The sequence below is a fragment of the Anolis carolinensis genome, unplaced genomic scaffold (genome assembly GCF_035594765.1).
Source record: "Anolis carolinensis isolate JA03-04 unplaced genomic scaffold, rAnoCar3.1.pri scaffold_7, whole genome shotgun sequence".
Taxonomy (NCBI): domain Eukaryota; kingdom Metazoa; phylum Chordata; class Lepidosauria; order Squamata; family Dactyloidae; genus Anolis; species Anolis carolinensis.
Genome location: NW_026943818.1, coordinates 39,826,419 through 39,846,577, shown reverse-complemented (window position 1 = coordinate 39,846,577; position 20,159 = coordinate 39,826,419). Strand labels below are relative to the sequence as shown.

Below are 20,159 nucleotides of genomic sequence, written 5' to 3'. Positions count from 1 at the left end.
TCACCACTTTCACAGTACACAAACAACCAAATGCATACTAAACATAAAGACAACCATACAACAGACATTCAATACCACCACAACCTCAACAAGTTCTCACCAACACCACCAGACAACGCCACTGCAACACGTGGCCGGGCACAGCTAGTAATAATATAATTAATCAAAAGATTCCTCCCTGCCACACATCTTTACAGTTGCTTTCTATTGTCTGCAATGGTGGAAGGTCCAGGGTGGGAGAAAGAACTCTTGTCTGTTGGAGGCCAGTGTGAATGTTGTAATTCATCACCTTGATTCGCATTAATGGCCTTGCAATCTTCATGTCCTGGTTTCTTCTTGCCTGGGTGGATCCTTTGTTCAGAGTCGTTAGCTGCCATTGATTTGATTCATGTCTGGAATTTCTCTGTTTTCAGAGTGTTGTTCCTTATTTACTGTTATGATTTTAGAACAACTATCATGTCAGACGACACAGAGAAGCCACGACACAGAGAAGCCTGATCCCAGAAGGGCAGTTGGTTCTTGCAGAAGCAGAGGCAGCAGGAGGACATTTTTGCTCTCTGGCTTCAGGTAGGATTTGGCTAAGATTTGGCTAAGATTTTAAACTGAGTGTGGGCTTGGCTCCTGTGGTCAAAGTCTAACTGTTGTGTGAATGTTGTGTTGAAAGAGAGCCAGGTACTTAAGTTGATTGACAGCAGGCATTGTCCCCTGTTAATTGAGTTTCTGGGAAAGCTTTATGCGCCTGACGGCGCGCACGAAAAAGGCACCTTTACTAACTATCCTTTGCAGTACATACAGGAAACAAAGCAACATAAACAAATACACAAAGAGGTGGTTTGTTGCAGTTTGCACATAAAGTGCGTGCATATTACTTAACTGTACAAAGATCCCACTTGGCCACCACGCTCACCAAGAGATGCAACAAAAGCAAAACATTCCCATCACATGCACCAGCTGTGGCATGTTCCGCTTTTTCACACAAAAACTAGACAACTACATCTGCTCCAAATGCAAACAGATGACTCTGATGGAGCAGAGGATCCAACAGCTCGAGCACTGTATTAAGACCCTTAAGGACATTCAGGCACTCGAGCTCTTCTTGGACACTGCACAACACGCTGTTGTAGATCAGCAGCCTGCATCACACCAACACCACCAAGACCATGATCAGGAACCTTATGGGGAGATCAACTCAAAGGTAGACAACCCTCAGGCTTGGAAGGAGGTCACCCATAGAAGGAGACGCAGGACCAGGCAGCCTCCGCAGAACTCCTCTGCTCAGCTGCATTTACACAACAGATTTGAAATTCTTACATCATTAACATACAATCAGGAAACACATCTTGTGGAGGACCACAGTTTCTTAGATACCACTCAGTGGACCACCCTGGATCAATGCGCAGGGGATAGCCCTGACGAGGACAGTGCATCACCACAGTCACACTTATGTAATCATGCAAATGCTCCATCCCCAATCATAGACCAGGAGCAACAGGAACATCCTTGGGAGAGTAATGGGCTCTCGGATGTATCTCAATGGATTGTCATTGATGAATGCACTGGGGATGTTGAGGAGGAGGACAACACTTTACACCTACATGATTCACTTCAACAGGAACACTCTTCAGGGGACATACACACTGTCTTGCACAAAAGGGACCCTGTCAATCCTCAAAGGAAACAGGTCTTGGTAGTAGGTGACTCCCTCCTTAGAGGAACGGAAGCCATCATTTCCAGACTGGATGGGATGGCTCGAGAAACATGCTGCCTCCCGGGGGCAAAAATACACCATATCACTCAGAGGCTCAGCAGGCTCCTAAAGCCCCATCACCCTCCCCACCTTATGTTGATTCATGTAGGTACCAATGACACCGCTAGGCATACTTTTCAAAAGATCACAAATGATTTTCGAGCCCTCGGAAGTAAGCTAAAACTGTATAATGTACATGTGATCTTTTCATCCCTCCTCCCTGTTGTAGGACACGGCTCTACAAGGGCCGGAAAAATAGTACAGGTCAATAACTGGCTCAGAAAATGGTGTCAAGAGGAGCATTTTGGCTTCCTTGACCATGGTCTACTCTTCCAAGAGGATGGACTACTGGCAAGCGATGGGGTGCATCTCACACAAGTAGGAAAACATCTTTTTGCACACAGACTCACAAACCTCATCAGGCGCACTTTAAACTAGATCCACTGGGGGAGGGGAACAACAGCCTGGCGAACACTATATTACCCACGACCACAGGGAACCGCCGAAAGGCTAAACGGAGGGCTGCACAAACACAGCAAGGACCAAGTACAGAGAGCACAATAATCCCAAATAAACAGTTCGAGGGGAGGTCACAGGGGCTTACATGTCTTTACACTAATGCTCAGAGCATGGGAAATAAGCAAGACGAACTCCAACTCCTAGCACAGCACCACACATACGATGTCATAGGCATCACTGAAACCTGGTGGGATGACTCCCATCACTGGAATTTAACCATTGAGGGCTATAACCTCTTTCACAGAAATAGAACAAAGGGGAGAGGAGGGGGAGTAGCTTTATATGTCAAAAACAGTTACGTTGCAGAAGAAATGCAAGACTGTAATCCGGGAAACCAGCTTGAAAGCATCTGGATAAGAATCAAGGGAACCGGGACTCAAAAAGATCTTGTCGTGGGTGTCTACTACAGACCTCCGAGTCAGGATGAAGGACTTGATGAAGCCTTCTGTCAACAGCTGACCAAACAGGCACAAAGAAGAGATATAGTAGTCATGGGCGATTTCAATTATCCCGATATCTGCTGGAAAACAAACTCAGCCAAGAGTACAAAGTCCAACAAATTCCTCACTTGCCTTGCAGATAATTTTATGGTCCAGAAGGTAGAAGAGGCAACAAGGGGATCAGCAACTCTTGATCTAATCTTAACAAATGTGGAAGACCTGATCAATACAGTTGAAGTGGTTGGATCCTTAGGGGCAAGTGACCATGTGCTCCTGCAGTTTGCAATACAAAGGAATGCTGAAACTAAGACAAGTCAAACACGCATTCTGGACTTTAAGAGAGCTGACTTCCAAAAAATGAAGGAATTACTGAGTGGCATTCCATGGACGCCGATATTAAAAAACAAGGGAGTTAAGGATGGATGGGAGTTTTTCAAAAGTGAAATACTCAAGGCGCAAATGCAAACAGTGCCAACAAAGAAGAAAAATAAGACAAGTGCAAAGAAGCCAGAATGGATGTCCAAAGAACTTCTAACTGAGCTAAAGCTCAAAAGTGACATGCACAAGAAGTGGAAAAGGGGAGAAATCACCAAAGAAGAATTCAAACGTATAGCCAACACCTGTAGGGAAAAGGTTCGCAAGGCTAAAGCGCAAAATGAGCTCAGGCTTGCCAGGGACATAAAAAACAACAAAAAAGGCTTTTTTGCTTACGTTGGTAGAAAAAGGAAGAAAAAGGAGGCGATAGGGCCATTGCAAGGAGAAGATGGGGTGATGGCGACAGGGGACAGGGAAAAGGCAGAACTACTTAATGCCTTCTTTGCCTCGGTCTTCTCAGAAAAAGAAAGCCATCTTCAACCTCAGCAACACGGAATGGACGAAGGATTGGGGGAAATCCAACCCCAAATAGGGAAACAAGTTGTCCAGGAACACTTGGCCTCTCTAAACGAATTCAAGTCCCCAGGGCCAGACCAGCTACACCCAAGAGTACTGAAGGAACTAGCGGAAGTTATTTCAGAACCACTGGCAATGATCTTCGAGAGTTCTTGGAGAACGGGAGAAGTCCCAGCAGATTGGAGGAGGGCGAATGTGGTCCCTATTTATCTTCAAGAAGGGAAAAAAGAACGACCCAAACAATTACCGTCCGGTCAGCCTCACATCAATACCAGGCAAAATTCTGAAAAAGATCATTAAGGAAGTGGTCTGCAAACACTTAGAAACAAATGCGGTCATTGCTCATAGTCAACACGGATTTACCAAAAACAAGTCATGCCAGACTCATCTGATCTCTTTTTTCGATAGAGTTACGAGTTGGGTCGATACAGGGAATGCCGTGGATGTAGCATATCTAGATTTCAGTAAGGCCTTCGACAAAGTCCCCCACGACCTTCTGGCAAACAAACTAGTAAAATGTGGGCTAGACAAAACGACGGTGAGGTGGATCTGCAATTGGCTAAGCGAACGAACCCAAAGGGTGATTCTCACCAATGCGTTGTCTTCATCATGGAAAGAAGTGACAAGTGGAGTGCCACAAGCAGGGCTCCGTCCTGGGCCCGGTTCTGTTCAGGATCTTTATGAACGACTTAGACGAAGGGTCAGAAGGCACGATCATCAAGTTTGCAGACGACACCAAACTGGGAGGGAGAGCCAACACTCCAGAAGACAGGAGCAGAATTCAAAACGATCTTGACAGACGAGAGGGATGATTGGCCGAAACTAACAAAATGAAGTTCAACAGGGACAAATGCAAGAGACTTCACTTCGGCAGAAAAAATGGAAATCAAAGAGACAGAATGGGGGACGATGCCTGGCTTGACAGCAGTGTGTGCGAAAAAGACCTTGGAGTCCTCGTGGGGAGGAAGGGGAACATGAGCCAGGAATGTGATGCAGCAGCTAAAAAAGCCAACGGGATTCTGTCCTGCATCAAGAGGGGAAGAGCGTCTAGATCCAGGGAAGTCCTGCTCCCCCTCTTTCTATTCTGCCTTGGTCAGACCACACCTGGAATCACACTGTGTCCAATTTTGGGCACCACAGTTGAAGGGAGATGTTGACAAGCTGGAAAGCGTCCAGAGGAGGGAGACTAAAATGATGAAGGGTCTGGAGAACAAGCCCTATGAGGAGCGGCTTAAAGAGCTGGGCATGTTTAGCCTGCAGAAGAGAAGGCTGAGAGGAGACATGATGAGAGCCATGTACAAATACGTGAAGGGAAGTCCTAGGGAGGAGGGAGGGAGCTTGTTTTCTGCTGCCCTGGAGACTAGGACACAAGGGAACAAGGGCTTCAAAGGACAGGAAAGGAAGGAGATTCCACCTGAACATCAGGAAGAACTTCCTCACGGTGAGAAGGGCTGTTCACCAGTGGAACTCTCTCCCCGGGGCCGTGGTGGAGGCTCCTTCCTTGGAGGCTTTGAAGCAGAGGCTGGATGGCCATCTGTCGGGGGTGCTTTGAATGCGATTTCCTGCTTCTTAGCAAGGGGTTGGACTAGATGGCCCATGTGGTCTCTTCCAACTCTACTATTCTATGATTCTATGATTCTATAATAATAATAATAATAAAACTTTATTTAGACCCCGCCACCATCTCCCCAACGGGGACTCGGGGCGGCTTACATGGGGCCAAGCCCAGAACAGTACAATATAACAGAATGTAAAAAGAACAACACATCATAACACGTTGAACAATACAATAAATAATAACTGATCAAGACCAGACATGGTACATGGAGCCCCCATGACCTACTCTACGTACTGGCTCCGTTTGGAGAGGGATGGACACTGGACGATGGGACTTGCCTATGGGAATTGGAGCTCACCCACACCCACTGAACATATAGGCTACACTTGGAACACAGGCAAACAATGCCTTTCTCAAATGACCCGGGCACTGCTGGGTCTCCAAGCTAGTCTATATATATAAAAGAGCTCTTGAACATACCTTCTGGGTAAACTTCCTTTGCCACAACGGTCAATCCATAAACTTTGACGGCGGAATAAACATCTCCGGCGTCCAACGAGGCCACATCCGCCTTATTTGCCTAACAAAGAAACAACAGTAAGAATGAAGGAACGGGAAAAATGTCAGAGCAATGGTTAATATGGTGAAATGTTAAGTCATTGTTTCAATGTATATGTGCGTGCCTCGGTAAGCAATCCAGTCCAGAAATGTTAATTGCATAGAGTGGCAGGAATGCAGCTTCTGTTTGTGCTGACCTAGTGGACATAAGTCACTGAGGAATATGGAATTTGGGAGGTGCTACTTTACTGATAAGTTTTGGTTGTTGTCACCATTAATCCTGCTGTTGAAGAGACATGTCTGTGAGCAGCTCCGGCTGCTATTTGTGTACATAGCTGTAAATAAAGTATAATTACCGCTGGGATCAGCAGACAGATATGCATGTTTATTTGTTCATGCTTCTAAGCCAGGGGTCCTCAAACTTTTTAAGCCGTGGGCCGGTCCACAATCCTTCAGACTGTTGAGGGGCCGAATTATCATTTGGGGGAAAAAAAAACCAAACGAATTCCTATGCACACTGCACATATCTTATTTGCAGTGCAAAACAATGACAATAACAATGAAAGAACAATACAATATTTAAAAATGAAAACAATTTTAACCAACATAAACCTATCAGGATTTCGATAGGAAGTGTGGGCCTGCTTCTGGCCAATGAGATCGTCAGGTTAATTAGGATTGTTGTTGTTGTTGTGTGTCTTCAAGTCATTTCAGACTTTGGGCGAGCTTAAGTCCAAAATTATTTATTTATTCATTTACTACATTTATTTACTACATTTATATCCCACCCTAATCACCCTGAAGGGAACTCAGAGCAGCTGTATGTACATACAATATATTATATTATAAGCATAGCTCAATATTAGCATTATATATTACTATATTGAACTATATCACTATACTGTAATATTTATTTATTTTATTTATTTATTACAATATTTATATCCCGCCCTTCTCACCCAACAGGGGACTCAGGGCGGCTATAATATATGTAATAATATATGTAATATATAACATATAATTAATATTATATGGTATTATTATTAGTATTATCTATATATATAAAAGAGTGATGGCATCACGGCGACCCACAAAACAACAAAACTACAGGCCCCCCAACCTTTAAATTTGACAACACAACCCATCATCATCTAGGATGATACAACAAAAAGAAAAGAAAAATAAAGTCCTAATTAGAGAGAGAGGAATAATTGCTTTTATCCAATTGCTGCCAGTTAGAAGGCTAAGCTCCTCCAACTTGGTCTCCTAGCAACCCAATAAAAAATAATCAAAAACACTAAAAATTAATACAATAAAATACTATAATAACAGAAAATAACTAAAAATAATACAAGAAAATAATAAAATATAATAAATTAAAATATAACTTACAATAAAAATTAATTTAAAAAAATGCAAATAACGTCAAATAAAAATTACACAACAATTTTTAACCAATACTACCACCACTTTGCCACAGCAACGCGTGGCCAGGCATAGCTAGTAATGTTATTATCAATATCATATGTATAGACAATATATTATTAAAACGGATATTAAAATATATTATAAATGAGGGCGGGGGCCAGGTAAATGACCTTGGAGGGCCGCATCCGGCCCCCAGGCCTTAGTTTGGGGACCCCTGCTCTAAGCAGATGCTGAGTTGTCGAACGGAGGGGAGAATTGAGACAAGAGGCTGTAAGTGTCTCAATTTAACTGCCTCACATCCATCATCACCGACAAAAAAGACTATACGAAGACACAGGAGGCAATGTGAGAAGAAAGAACCAACGGATTTAAAATTAAAATAGAGTCTTCAATAGTCTATGTGTCAAAGACAGAACGCTCCAAGTAGAATACAACACAGTTTATTGAGGTTACAGAACTAAAAATTGCCCGTAGGAAACAAAAGACGAGGCAAACACTTGTCTTCAGTGTGAAAAGTAACAAAAATAACTTCGTTTGAGTCTAGATAGTTCAAAAGAATAAACCGGATTAAACTTCTGATTAAAACAAAGGTGCTTACTTCAGCCTGGCAATTAAACAAACAAAAACTGGTTAACAAAGGGTCAAAATGAACACAAAACCCCGCAGCAGATTCCCCTCTGCTACTCAAGAGCTACAGAAGTAACTCGGGCTGTTGCTCCTCCGTGCAACGAGCGAAATCCAGGTCCAGGCACTTCAATCAGGATAACGATGGTCAGCGAGGTCCCAATCCGGTCCGGGGTCGAAAAGCCAAATGCAGATGTCTAGGTTCCACAAGTTCCACCGATAGCCACAGAAGGGTTAGTCCAGAGTCGTAGTCAGTCAGTCAGTCCAGCGTCAATCCAGAGTTGGCAATAATGTCCGTCAAAAAGACGATGGAGGTCCAAGCTATTAAGATTAAACACAAGTTGCACAGGAAAAGCCCACACAGTTCCTCCCGCCGTCTATGCCCAGTGTCCTTGGTAACTTACGTATCCAGCAAACGAATCACACCCGTCTTCAGGAAGTTCCCCAACAAGAGCCCAAGCGTTCGTCCAGATTACCTTGCCCAACGCAATTAGCCATTGGTTCTAAACCCCATTTTATCCCAGTTCATAACTCCTCATCGCTGTCAGCTGCTATCCTAATTCCAGGTGTCTCCTCCTCATCATCCTCATCAGAACTAACACACCTTTGACTACGCCCCACAGCATCCCCAGCTGTGGATCCCGTCCCATCCCTCCAGCCCGTCCACGGGTCCGATCCTGCAACCCGCCAGTCGCCTCCCATGCTATCATTACCAGGAACACCCAAATCCTCCCTCACACAAGTCCATTCCATGTCATCCTCCTCTGAGCTAACCATCTCTTCCTCCATTCCCTCGATAAAACCCTCAAAGGAGTCTTCGTCTGTTGGTTCTGCAAATAAGTCCCGCAGCGCCCTGGCCCTTGAGCGCTCTAATTGGAGATATCTGAAAAATATGCACCACGATAAAGGTTCAAAACATAGAACATAATATGTATATTAGTATATGTAAACGGCTTATGTAAACAGCTTACTTCGGCTCACAGCCAGCTACTCAAATATGTTAAAATAACATCTATTTGACCATTTATTGTCAACAAACTGAAGCTACGGCTAATTGACTGCATTTACATCCTGAGGAGTCCTATAGAACTGCTCCAAGACTACAGAGACTTTGATTTGTTTTGACTCCAAGCCAGGTTTGAGCCAATTGATTTGCACACGGATATATTCAGTTTTACAGCATATTACATGCATTTGGAGAGACTGAATGTACACATACTGTGTCGCTAACAAACTTTAGTTGGAGTCTTGTTGATATATGTCTGATATATGTTTTATACTGAAAACTGCTCTGTGTAGCATTCAAATCTGGATGATTGCAGTCTATAAATCTTTGTAAGTCACGACTGTGTGCCACTACAGCTGACAGAATTTGGTTATCAGTTGTATTATTATTTGCATTATTGTTAACATTATTATGCATATGATGCTCTAATATACATATTGTGTTCTATGTTTTGAACCTTTATCGTGGTGCATATTTTTCAGATATTGTTTAGAAGAGACAGCTGTGTTTAGTTATTATTATATAACGCTCTAATTGGAGGATATTGCGGGAGAATATTGTCAGGGTATTGTGTATTGTGAAATGTTAAAATCAATCTGGGTTATTAGAAATGCCTTATGTGTTAGTTTTTTCGGCAAGGCATTTCAGCAGTTATGGAGTTAATGAGAGTCTGCTATGATTGATGTATCACAGGACCAATGGGGTCAAGTTTTTTTTGACCGGGACTTTCTTTCTTGTTCCTGTGGAATGCAGAGGAGTTTCCTGAACAGTTGAGCAATGTGCTGTGCATGCATGAGTTCGCTTCGGGCAAAAGCACTCATGGAGAGAAGGACTGATTTGCTCTGTTTGTATATAGAAATGTAAATAAAAGTTTATTGCTGTTGGATTTCCAACCGAACCCTCATCTGCTGGAGTGTGTTTGTCCAGTGCTGTTTTTTCCACACGGGAAACAGTCTGGAGAGAAGGAGGTCAAGACCGGGATGGTGAATTTTGGATTTCACTCTGCTACCCATCATCCCCTGACAAATATGCAGATCAAGAATAGGTCTCTTCAGCCATCTACGGACACCAGAAACGGAGGACCATCATCCTCAGCCTAAATGAGGGATCGCCTAAGTAAGTACTATCGAGTGAATGCTTGATAAAAATTATTTGAGGGGGGATGCAGACTTTTTGGAAACAATGAGATGTCAGCAATAATGGACCATGTTGGAAACGAAAGTAATCCATAAACAATAAGAAGCGGCCATTTTGTAACCAATAAGACTCACCCTGATCTTGTCGATACAATCGCGAGTGTTGTGAACTCGAATGCAGGACATCCGAGTGAAGGCGCTGAGGGCGGACGGGGCCGAGGCGGACAGCAACGCCCGGGACAATTCCGAGCACTTCCGCTGCTCCGCGTCCGACAAAGTACACCACCGGACCTTCTTCCCTGAGGGGAAAACGCCCTTTTGTCAACCATAGGTTGACATAGATTAAACCACTAGCTGCAGGAGATCGGCTGACCAGAGGCCGCAAGTTGGAGTGAGCTCCTGCTGTCAGCCTTAGCTTCTCCAATCTAGCAATTCGAAAGCATGCACTGCAAGTAGATCAATATATACCACCTCTGCTAAAAGATAAAGGTGCCTGATGCAGACTTGTTCAGTAGACTCTCTTCTACAGTTCCATTGGGCGGGAAGCCTGAGCATTGAACGGTTGTGTTGTTAAAGAGCGAAGTATGGAACCCTGCGTAGACGGGGAAGCCTTAGCATTGGACGGTTGTGTTGTTAAAGAGCGAAGTATGGAACCCTGCGCAGATGGGGAAGCCTTAGCATTGGACGGTTGTGTTGTTAAAGTGCGAAGTATGGAACCCTGCGCAGACGGGGAAGCCTTAGCATTGGACGGTTGTGTTGTTAAAGTGAGAAGTATGGAACCCTGCGCAGACGGGGAAGCCTTAGCATTGGACGGTTGTGTTGTTAAAGAGCGAAGTATGGAACCCTGCGCAGACGGGGAAGCCTTAGCATTGAACGGTTGTGTTGTTAAAGAGCGAAGTATGGAACCCTGCGCAGACGGGGAAGCCTTAGCATTGGACGGTTGTGTTGTTAAAGAGCGAAGTATGGAACCCTGCGCAGACGGGGAAGCCTTAGCATTGAACGGTTGTGTTGTTAAAGTGCGAAGTATGGAACCCTGCGCAGACGGGGAAGCCTTAGCATTGGACGGTTGTGTTGTTAAAGAGCGAAGTATGGAACCCTGCGCAGACGGGGAAGCCTTAGCATTGGATGGTTGTGTTGTTAAAGAGCGAAGTATGGAACCCTGCGCAGATGGGGAAGCCTTAGCATTGGACGGTTGTGTTGTTAAAGTGAGAAGTATGGAACCCTGCGCAGACGGGGAAGCCTTAGCATTGGACGGTTGTGTTGTTAACGGGCGAAGCCTTCGACAACACAAAAATAAAGTAGTAGTTGTTGTTATTATTATCATTAAGCAGACTATAAATAAACTGTATTATTATTTATTACTATTATTACTTTTACCTGAGGAGGAGAGGAGGAGGAGAGGCCAGAGAAGTAGAGCCGCCTTCATGGCTGCAGAGGACCAGCAGGAAACCGGATGCAGCTTCCCTCTTGTTTTGATGACAGGAATACAAAGGGAAGAAGCCGTTTAATCTATATATATAAAAGAGTGATGGCATCACGGCACCAGACAAAACAACAAAACTACAGGCCCCCCAACCTCGAAATTTGACAACACAACCCATCATCCACGCCTCTAGGTTGATACAACAAAAAGAAAAGAAAAAGAAAGTCCTAATTAGAGGGAGAGGAATAATTGTTTTTATCCAATTGCTGCCAGTTTGAAGGCTAAGCTCCTCCAACTTGGTCTCCTAGAAACCCAATCAAAAATAATAAAAAACACTAAAAAAATAATTAAAAACACTAAAAAATTAATACAATAAAATATTATAATAACAAGAAATAACTAAAAAGTAATACAAGAAAATAATAAAATATAATAAATAAAAAGATAACTTACGATAAAATTAATTAAAAAATACAAATAAAAATTACACAACAATTTTTAACCAATACCACCACCACTTTGCCACAGCAACGCGTGGCTGAGCACGGCTAGTCTATTATTTTTATATAAACAGGACTCCCTTCCATTGTCAAGGCTCTCCTCCATTGCTCAACACGCTTGCGTGTACTGGGAAACGGCTCCACCTCCGTGGATGAGATCGGATTCATCAGCTGATGCGCACCAGCGGAATCGCTGCAGGTGAAACCAGCTTTTCCTTCACAGGGCAGGCCCAAGGTAATTTTCCAGTGAAATTGAACAGAATTTTGGCAAAATAGAAATATGAAGTCTGTCACTGCCTCCACGTTTTCTCCCTCTATTTGCCAGTTGTCAATTAGTCTGGTTGCTATAATCTTGGTTTTCTTGATGTTTAACTGCAACCCAGCTTTTGCACTTTCTTCTTCCACCTTGGTGATAGGGCTCCTCACTTTCGGCCATCAGAATGGTATCGTCTGCATACCTAAGGTTGTTAGTGTTTCTTCCAGCAATTTTAACTCCGGCCTTGGATTCCTCAAGCCCCGCATGTCGCATGATGTGTTCTGCGTACAAGTTGAATAGGGAGGGTGAGAGGACGCAGCCCTGATGTCTGCATTCCTTTCCCAATCTTGAACCAGTCTCCTGTTCCGTGGTCTGTCCTGACTGTGGCTACTTGGTCTTTATACAGATTTCTTGTTAATGTGGGATTTGTGTATTGATAGTGTTTAAATGAAATTTGTGTCTGGCATGTATTGCATACTGATTGCATCATCCAGAGTATGCTATAGTCTGTAAAGAGTTAATGACTGAGAAGCTGAGTTGACCTTGATGTGTGGCTGGAACCTGGGGAGTGTCCAGACACAAGTGTGTTTGTACATTACTGATTGCATCCGTTGAGATCTTGCTCTGTTCTGAGTTGTGTCTGCCTAGAATAAAAGCCAAGTCCTGTGTTCATCTGCAAGTCTGTTTGTCTTGTACAATAAACCTTTGTATATATTTTTTACCATCGTCTCTGACGTCTCTTCGTTCTGCACTCCATTGACAACATACAACTGCTGCTACGCTGCGAATTACTCTGACAATTTTGGTTATGGGCCCAGATCCCAGACCAGTCTCATAGAATCATAGAATAGTAGAGTTGGAAGAGACCTCATGGGCCATCCAGTCCAACCCCCTGCTAAGAAGCAGGAAATCGCATTCAAAGCACCCCCAACAGATGGCCATCCAGCCTCTGCTTAAAAGCCTCCAAAGAAGGAAGTCTGACCAGACTGACCAGTTCCCAGATGCCAGTTTCTAGACTGGACCGGAATTCTGGAGTTTGAAGTGGTGAGAAAGTTGGAGCTGCGAGTGTGACCAAAGACGAGACCCGCTGTTTTGGTGAGCCTGCTTGAGTGTGAATCTGGTGTGTTCGGAGGAAGATTGATTCCTGAAGAAGCAGAGCGGCGCAGCGGGGTGTCCTGAGGCCTGACTGATTAATGGTCAGAAGTGAGAGGAGCCATAAATCCAGAAGCTTGAGGGGGAGACTGCCAGACGCTGCTGAAAATGTGGAACCATCAGTGGCTGGGCTGAAACTCGAAAGCGAGGGTCTCCGGAAGGTGAGAGGACGGCTGCCTCAAACTCATTTACGACTATTGAGAAATTAAATGACCATAACTACAAAGAATGGTCTGTGTATATGCAGCATTTGCTGGTGAGAGAAGGGCTGCAGAAGACGATCTTAGGAACAGAAGCCGACAGAGAGAAAAATGAAAGAGGGCTGGCAAGTTTGATCCTGAGCATAATGCCAGATCAATTAGTGAATGTGCAACAACTACAAACCGCCGTAGAAGTGTGGGAAGCTCTCAGGAATGTGCACCAGAGAGAAAGCACACTAGGCAAAATGATCTGGACGAAGAGGCTATACAGAGCAAAGCTGTCTGAAGGTGGAGATGTAAGACAGCATGTGAAGAAGATGAAGGAATTGTTCCTAGAATGCCAAACCAGAGGTGTTCAAATAACCAAAGAGCATCAGGCATACATCATGATGTCTAGCCTGACTAGTGATTGGGACCATCTGCTGTATTCACTGCAAGCCGTACCATCACAAGATCTGAATTACTCTGACATTTCTCAGGAGCCAGACAAGGGGACTTGGTATCCCCAGACCACCAAGAACATGCCATAGTTTATTATGATCCACACGGTCAAAGGCTTTAGAATAGTCAATATTTCTAGCACCCACTTTTTGCTTGATATTCAAGCAGTGCTTCTTATAGGTCCAGAGTGTCTCCTGGGTATGTTGGTGTGCTGCAATGCTCCAGTGGCATTCCTTCCCAGGTCATCCTCAGAGCTTTCCTTGAAAGGCCAGGCCTCTCCTTGTTCTCTTCTTCAAGGTGTTGTGGCCTGGCCAGCCTTCTTTGATATCAATCTCTCTCTATATATACATACATAAACACATTCATCTATCTATACAAAAGGGTAATGGAATCACGGCACCGGACAAAACAACTAAACTAAACGCCCCACAACCTTGAAAATTGACAGCACAACCTCTCATCCACGCCTCTACGTTCATACAACAAAAAGAAAAGAAAAATTAAGTCCTAGCCACAGCAACGTGTGGCCGGACACAGCTATCTATATATATAAAAGGGTAATGGAATCACGGCACCGGACAAAACAACTAAACTAAATGCCCCACAACCTTGAAAATTGACAGCACAACCTCTCATCCACGCCTCTACGTTCATACCACAAAAAGAAAAGAAAAATTAAGTCCTAGCCACAGCAACGCGTGGCCGGGCACAGCTATATATATAAAAGGGTAATGGGATCACGGCACCGGACAAAACAACTAAACTAAATGCCCCACAACCTTGAAAATTGACAGCACAACCTCTGATCCACGCCTCTACGTTCATACAACAAAAAGAAAAGAAAAATTAAGTCCTAGCCACAGCAACGCGTGGCCAGGCATAGTTATCTATATATATAAAAGGGTAATGGAATCACGGCACCAAAATATCACGATATATTGAAACCTTTGACTACAAAAATGGCTTGGATAATCCTGAACCTTGGATAAGTGAGTCTTGGATAAGCGAGACTCTACTGTATATATATATATATATATGAGTGATGGCATCACGGCGACCGCCAAAGCAACAAAACTAAACACCCCACAACCTCGAAATTTGACAACACAACCCATCATCCATGCCTCTAGGTTGATACAACAAAAAGAAAAGAAAAATAAAGTCCTAATTAGAGGGAGAGGAAGAATGGTTTTTATCCAATTGCTGCCAGTTAGAAGGCTAAGCTCCGCCCACTTGGTCTCCTAGCAACCCACTCAGCCCAGGGGACAGGCAGAGTTAGGCCTCACTCAGGCCTCTTCCACACTGCCTATAAAATACAGATTATCAGATTTTAACTGGATTATATGGTAGTGTAGACTCAAGGCCCTTCCACACAGCTATATAACCCATTTATAATCTTATATTATTTGCTTTAACTGGATTATCTGGACTCCACACCTTTACCGTAACTACCACCAATTCCTCAAGACTTTATTTCCCAGACCACCAGACTTCGCCACAGCAACGTGTGGCCGGGCATAGCTAGTATATTATATACATGTGTGTGTATGTACTTCTAATTATTAGTATTACTATTATTAGCATGAATTAGGATGTTTCCTTCTCTCACCTCTTCCTTCCCTCAGGAAACCTTCCTCCTTCCTTCTCTTCTTCCTGCCAAAATGGCGGCCCTGCGCTGACGTCACCCACTTTCGTTTTCACTCTCTCTCACACCAGAGACCGCCTTCCTTTGCAACCCGTCAATCAAAGCTGCAAGAAGGGTCGGCAGCCAATGCGAGGCGTTGTGTGGGCGGGGCTCTCCAGACTCGCCCAATGGCAAGGCGAAGGAGGAGGGGCCTCCTTCAGCAGAGCCCCTCCCTGCCTTTTAGTCTCTGTCACCAGAGGCAGCCTAATCTTTGCAAGACGTCAATTAAAGCTGCAGAGCGATAATCAGCCAATGGGAGACCTCCGATGGGTGACGCTTCCAGGACTCGGCCAATGGGAGGACGAAGGAGGCGGAGCTTTTTGATAGGCCTCAGCAGAGCCTCTGCTTTTCCTCTCTCTCGCCTCCTTTGCAACGTCAATCAAAGCTGCAGAGCGATAATCAGCCAATGGGAGACCTCCGATGGGCGACGCTTCCAAGACTCGACCAATGGGAGGAAGAAGGAGGCGGAGCTTTTTGGGTAGGCCTCAGCAGAGCCTCTCTGCTTCTCTCTCTCGCCTCCTTTGCAACGTCAATCAAAGCTGCATAGCGGGAGGCAGCCAATAGGAGGCCTTGTGTGGGCGGGGCTTCTCGGACTCGGCCAATGGGAGGACGAAGAAGGCGGAGCTTTTTGGGTAGGCCTCAGCAGAGCCTCTCTGCTTCTCTCTCTCGCCTCCTTTGCAGCGTCAATCAAAGCTGCATAGCGGGAGGCAGCCAATAGGAGGCCTTGTCTGGGCGGGGCTTCCCGGACTCGGCCAATGGGAGGGAGAAGGAGGCGGGGCTTTTTGGGTAGGCCTCAGCAGAGCCCCTCTGCTTCTTCTTTCTCTTTCGCTCGCCTCCTTTGCGACGTCAATCAAAGCTGCAAAGCAGAAGGCAACCAATAGGAGGCCTTGTCTGAGCGGGGCTTCCCAGACTCGGCCAATAGGAGGGCGAAGGAGTGGTGCTTCTGGGCTCTCCCTCCGCCATTTTCTTTCTGAGGCGGGAAGGCGACGGTTGGAGCCGACTGAGGTAAATTATTTGAGGAACCGGTGTGTTTATTTATTGATTTATTGTCCCGTTCCTGGTCTCCCTTCCCCTCCGGACTTGGTTGTTGCTGTATAACCGCCCTGGCTCCCCACTTTTCCTTCATCCTTTCGCTGACTTTTCCCGGCCTAGCACAGGCCTGGGCCTACTTGGGCCTTCCCTTCAGGTGTTTTGGACTTCAACTCCCACCATTCCTTTCCCCCCCTTAACATAGCTTTGCCTCTGCATATATCATATAGACTTTATATAGATAACTAGCTGTGCCCGGCCACACGTTGCTGTGGCATTGTCTGGCGGTGTCTGTATTTTATAGGCAGTGTGGAAGAGGCCTAAGTGAGGCCTAACTTTGCCTGTCCCCTGGGCTGAGTGGGTTGCTAGGTGACCAAGTGGGCAGAGCTTAGCCTTCTAACTGGCAGCAATTGGATAAAAACAATTATTCCTCTCCCTCTAATTAGGACTTTATTTTTCTTTTCTTTTTGTTGTATCAACCTAGAGGCGTGGATGAGGTGTTGTGCTGTCAATTTTTGAGGTTGTGCGGTGTTTAGTTTTGTTGTTTTGTCGGTCGCCAGGATTCCATCACTCTTTTAAATATATAGATATATAAGCACTTTGTATGAACCAAAGTACAGTAGAGTCTCACTTATCCAACATAAACGGGCCGGCAAATATGTTGGATAATAAGGAGGCGTTAAGGAAAAGCCTATTAAACATCAAATTAGGTTATGATTTTACAAATTAAACACCAAAACATCACGTTATACAACAAATTTGACAGAAAAAGTAGTTCAATATGCAGTAATGCTATGTAGTAATTGCTGTATTTACAAATTTAGCACCAAAATATCACGATGCATTTAAAACATTGACTACAAAAATGCATTGGATAATCCAGAATGTTGGATAAGCAAGTGTTGGATAAATGAGACTCTACTTTAGTATGTGCAACAATGGTCCTATTACCCCTCCCTTCCTGTGGGCTGGTGACTTCCTTCAGGAAGTTCCAGAGAGACAACAAAGCTCAGAGTAAACAAGTTAGGTCATCGGTATCATTTATGCCAAAGTAGGTGTGGAAGGTGAGGAAGATCCTCAGCCATTGGTCAATTCTAGATAAGGCCGAGATATAAAATCCTTTGTTTGCTACGCACATGTTGCGGCAGCCATTTGCATTGTACAGCCCTCTGGAGTATGTACAGCTGTCCGCCTTCTCATAGCTATGTGAAAATAAACTTTGCTTTTTGCATCTCTCACGAGACTGAATTTCTCTGCCCGATTGCCCTCCTGAGCCAGGACCCTTTGAAGGTAATTGTCCTACAGTACCTATTGATCTACCCACCTTTGCATGTTTTTGAACTGCTAGGTTGGCAGAAGCTGGGGCTAACAGTGGGAGCTCACCCCACTCCCTAGATTTGAACTGCCAGCCTTTCAGTCAGCAAGTTCAGCAGCTCATCAGTTAAACCGCTGCACCACCGGGGGTTCCCAGAGTGTAATCACATAGGTAAGGTAAAGGTTTCCCCGGACGTTAAGTCCAGTCGTGTCCAACTCTGGGGGTTGGTGCTCATCTCCATTTCTAAGCCAAAGAGCCGGCGTTGTCCATAGACACCTCCAAGGTCATGTGGCCACTGGCATGACTGCATGGAACACCGTTACCTTCCCGCCAGAGCGGTACCTATTTATCCACTCACATTTGCATGTTTTCGAACTGCTAGATTGGCAGGAGTAAATACATAAATAAATTCTGTTAATCCCAAACTGACATTACAGTGAGGTCAGCACTTTACCTCAGCCTCAAAACCTTCTCCACAAGCCCATACCCAGCCCTTGGCCATTTTTAATCTTGCCCATTTTATCCCTGGTTCTGGTTATTTGATGTTGTCCATAGACACCTCCAAGGTCATGTGGCCACTGGCATGACTGCATGGAGCGCCGTTACCTTCCCACCAAAGCAGTACCTATTGATTTACTCACCTTTGCATGTTTTCGACCTGCTAGGATAGCAGAAGCTGCGGCTAACAGTGGGAGCTCACCCCATTCCCCAGATTTGAACTGCCGACCTTTCGGTCAGCAAGTTCAGCAGCTCATCAGTTAAACCGCTGCACCACCGGAGGCTCCCAGAGTGTAATCACATAGGTAAGGTAAAGGTTTCCCCGGACGTTAAATCCAGTCGTGTCCAACTCTGGGAGGTTGGTGCTCGTCTCCATTTCTAAGCCAAAGAGCCGGCGTTGTCCATAGACACCTCCAAGGTCATGTGGCCACTGGCATGACTGCATGGAGCGCCGTTACCTTCCCACCAAAGCAGTACCTATTGATTTATTCACCTTTGCATGTTTTCGAACTGCTAGGTTGGCAGAAGCTGGGGCTGACAGCGGGAGCTCACCCCACTCCCTCGATTTGAACGGCCAACCTTTCGGTCAGCAAGTTCAGCAGCTCAGCGGTTAAACTGCTGTGCCATCGGGGGCTCCTGCTGCTGCTCAGTCGTCTAGTCGTTTCCAACTCTTGGGTGAGAAGAGCAGGATAGAAATATAAAAAAAGTTTTCCCCTGACGTTAAGTCCGGTCACGTCTGACTCTGGGGGTTGGTGCTCATCTCCATTTCTAAGCCGAAGAGCCGGCATTGTCCGTAGACACCTCCAAGGTCATCTGGCCACTGGTATGACTGCATGGAGCGCCGTTACCTTCCCACCGGAGCGGTACCTATTGATCTACTCACACTCTGGGGTTGGTGCTCATCTCCATTTCTAAGCCGAAGAGCCAGCATTGTCCGTAGACACCTCCAAGGTCATCTGGCCACTGGTATGACTGCATGGAGCGCCGTTACCTTCCCACCGGAGCGGTACCTATTGATCTACTCACATTGGCATGTTTTCGAACTGCTAGGTTGGCAGAAGTTGTGCCTCTTCAACTATGCTGATGACACCCAAATATATTTCTCCATGCCTTCAAAAAACAACCTCAGCTAAGGATAGTATGCTACTCTGAATGAATGCCTGGATGGTGGGTGGACTAGGCTCTGCTATCTGCCACAATTTGGAGATAGTCAAATGTCTGTCATATAGCAATATTTCGCTGATGTTGTTCCAAATTGTTGTAAATGTATGACTAATTTTCTGTCTAAAACTTGCCAACTCCATCAGTTCCCGGACAGATGTTGACTTTTCTTCTTAACTTATAATGGTTTTTCTTCTTTGTAAGGAGCCTTGTTTCCTTTCTTAACCAAAAGAGTAATTATCTCTGTAAATATGTAAATATGTTGTTTTCCACCAAGAGTTAATCATTCGTCTCTGGTCATGAATGTCAGCAATTTCCAGGCCTCATTTCTTAGGATGGCATCTTTAGCCTCTATAGGTCCCAATCATACATCTTTCATACAATTTGCTTCAATCCATATATCATTTTATCACACTGTTACATTCAGAATGGCCATATTATTCTCCTTTTGCTGTGTGACTTTCTAATCTTTGCTTAAAACAGAAGGCAATGCAGCTTTGAAATCTTGCAGGGTGTATTTCGATATCTTTTTAGTAGGCCCAATAAAGATCTTTTGTGGATTTGGCGTGTTATTGTATTTCACTAGCATAGTC

General features: G+C 44.8%; 2 protein-coding genes across 3 annotated transcripts in view; one reads left to right on the top strand and one right to left on the bottom strand.

Moving 5' to 3' along the window:
• LOC103281820 (melanotransferrin) overlaps positions 1-15,600 on the bottom strand; it is a 43,100-nt gene extending 27,500 nt beyond the window's left edge. Inside the window, exons 1-4 of the mRNA XM_062960407.1 lie at positions 15,489-15,600; positions 11,285-11,373; positions 10,043-10,206; positions 5,636-5,735 (exon numbers count right to left, since the gene is read on the bottom strand). Of these exons, the coding sequence (XP_062816477.1) occupies positions 5,636-5,735; positions 10,043-10,206; positions 11,285-11,333 (313 nt within the window). The 5' untranslated portion in view covers positions 11,334-11,373; positions 15,489-15,600. The remainder of the gene's footprint in view (positions 1-5,635; positions 5,736-10,042; positions 10,207-11,284; positions 11,374-15,488) is intronic.
• Positions 15,601-16,226: 626 nt separating this feature from the next.
• The window catches only part of LOC107983895 (zinc finger protein 420-like), a 31,042-nt gene continuing 27,109 nt past the window's right edge, over positions 16,227-20,159 (top strand). For both annotated transcript variants that reach the window (XM_062960220.1, XM_062960218.1), the window contains exon 1: positions 16,227-16,568. The gene's annotated coding sequence lies outside the window, so the exon portion shown is untranslated. The remainder of the gene's footprint in view (positions 16,569-20,159) is intronic.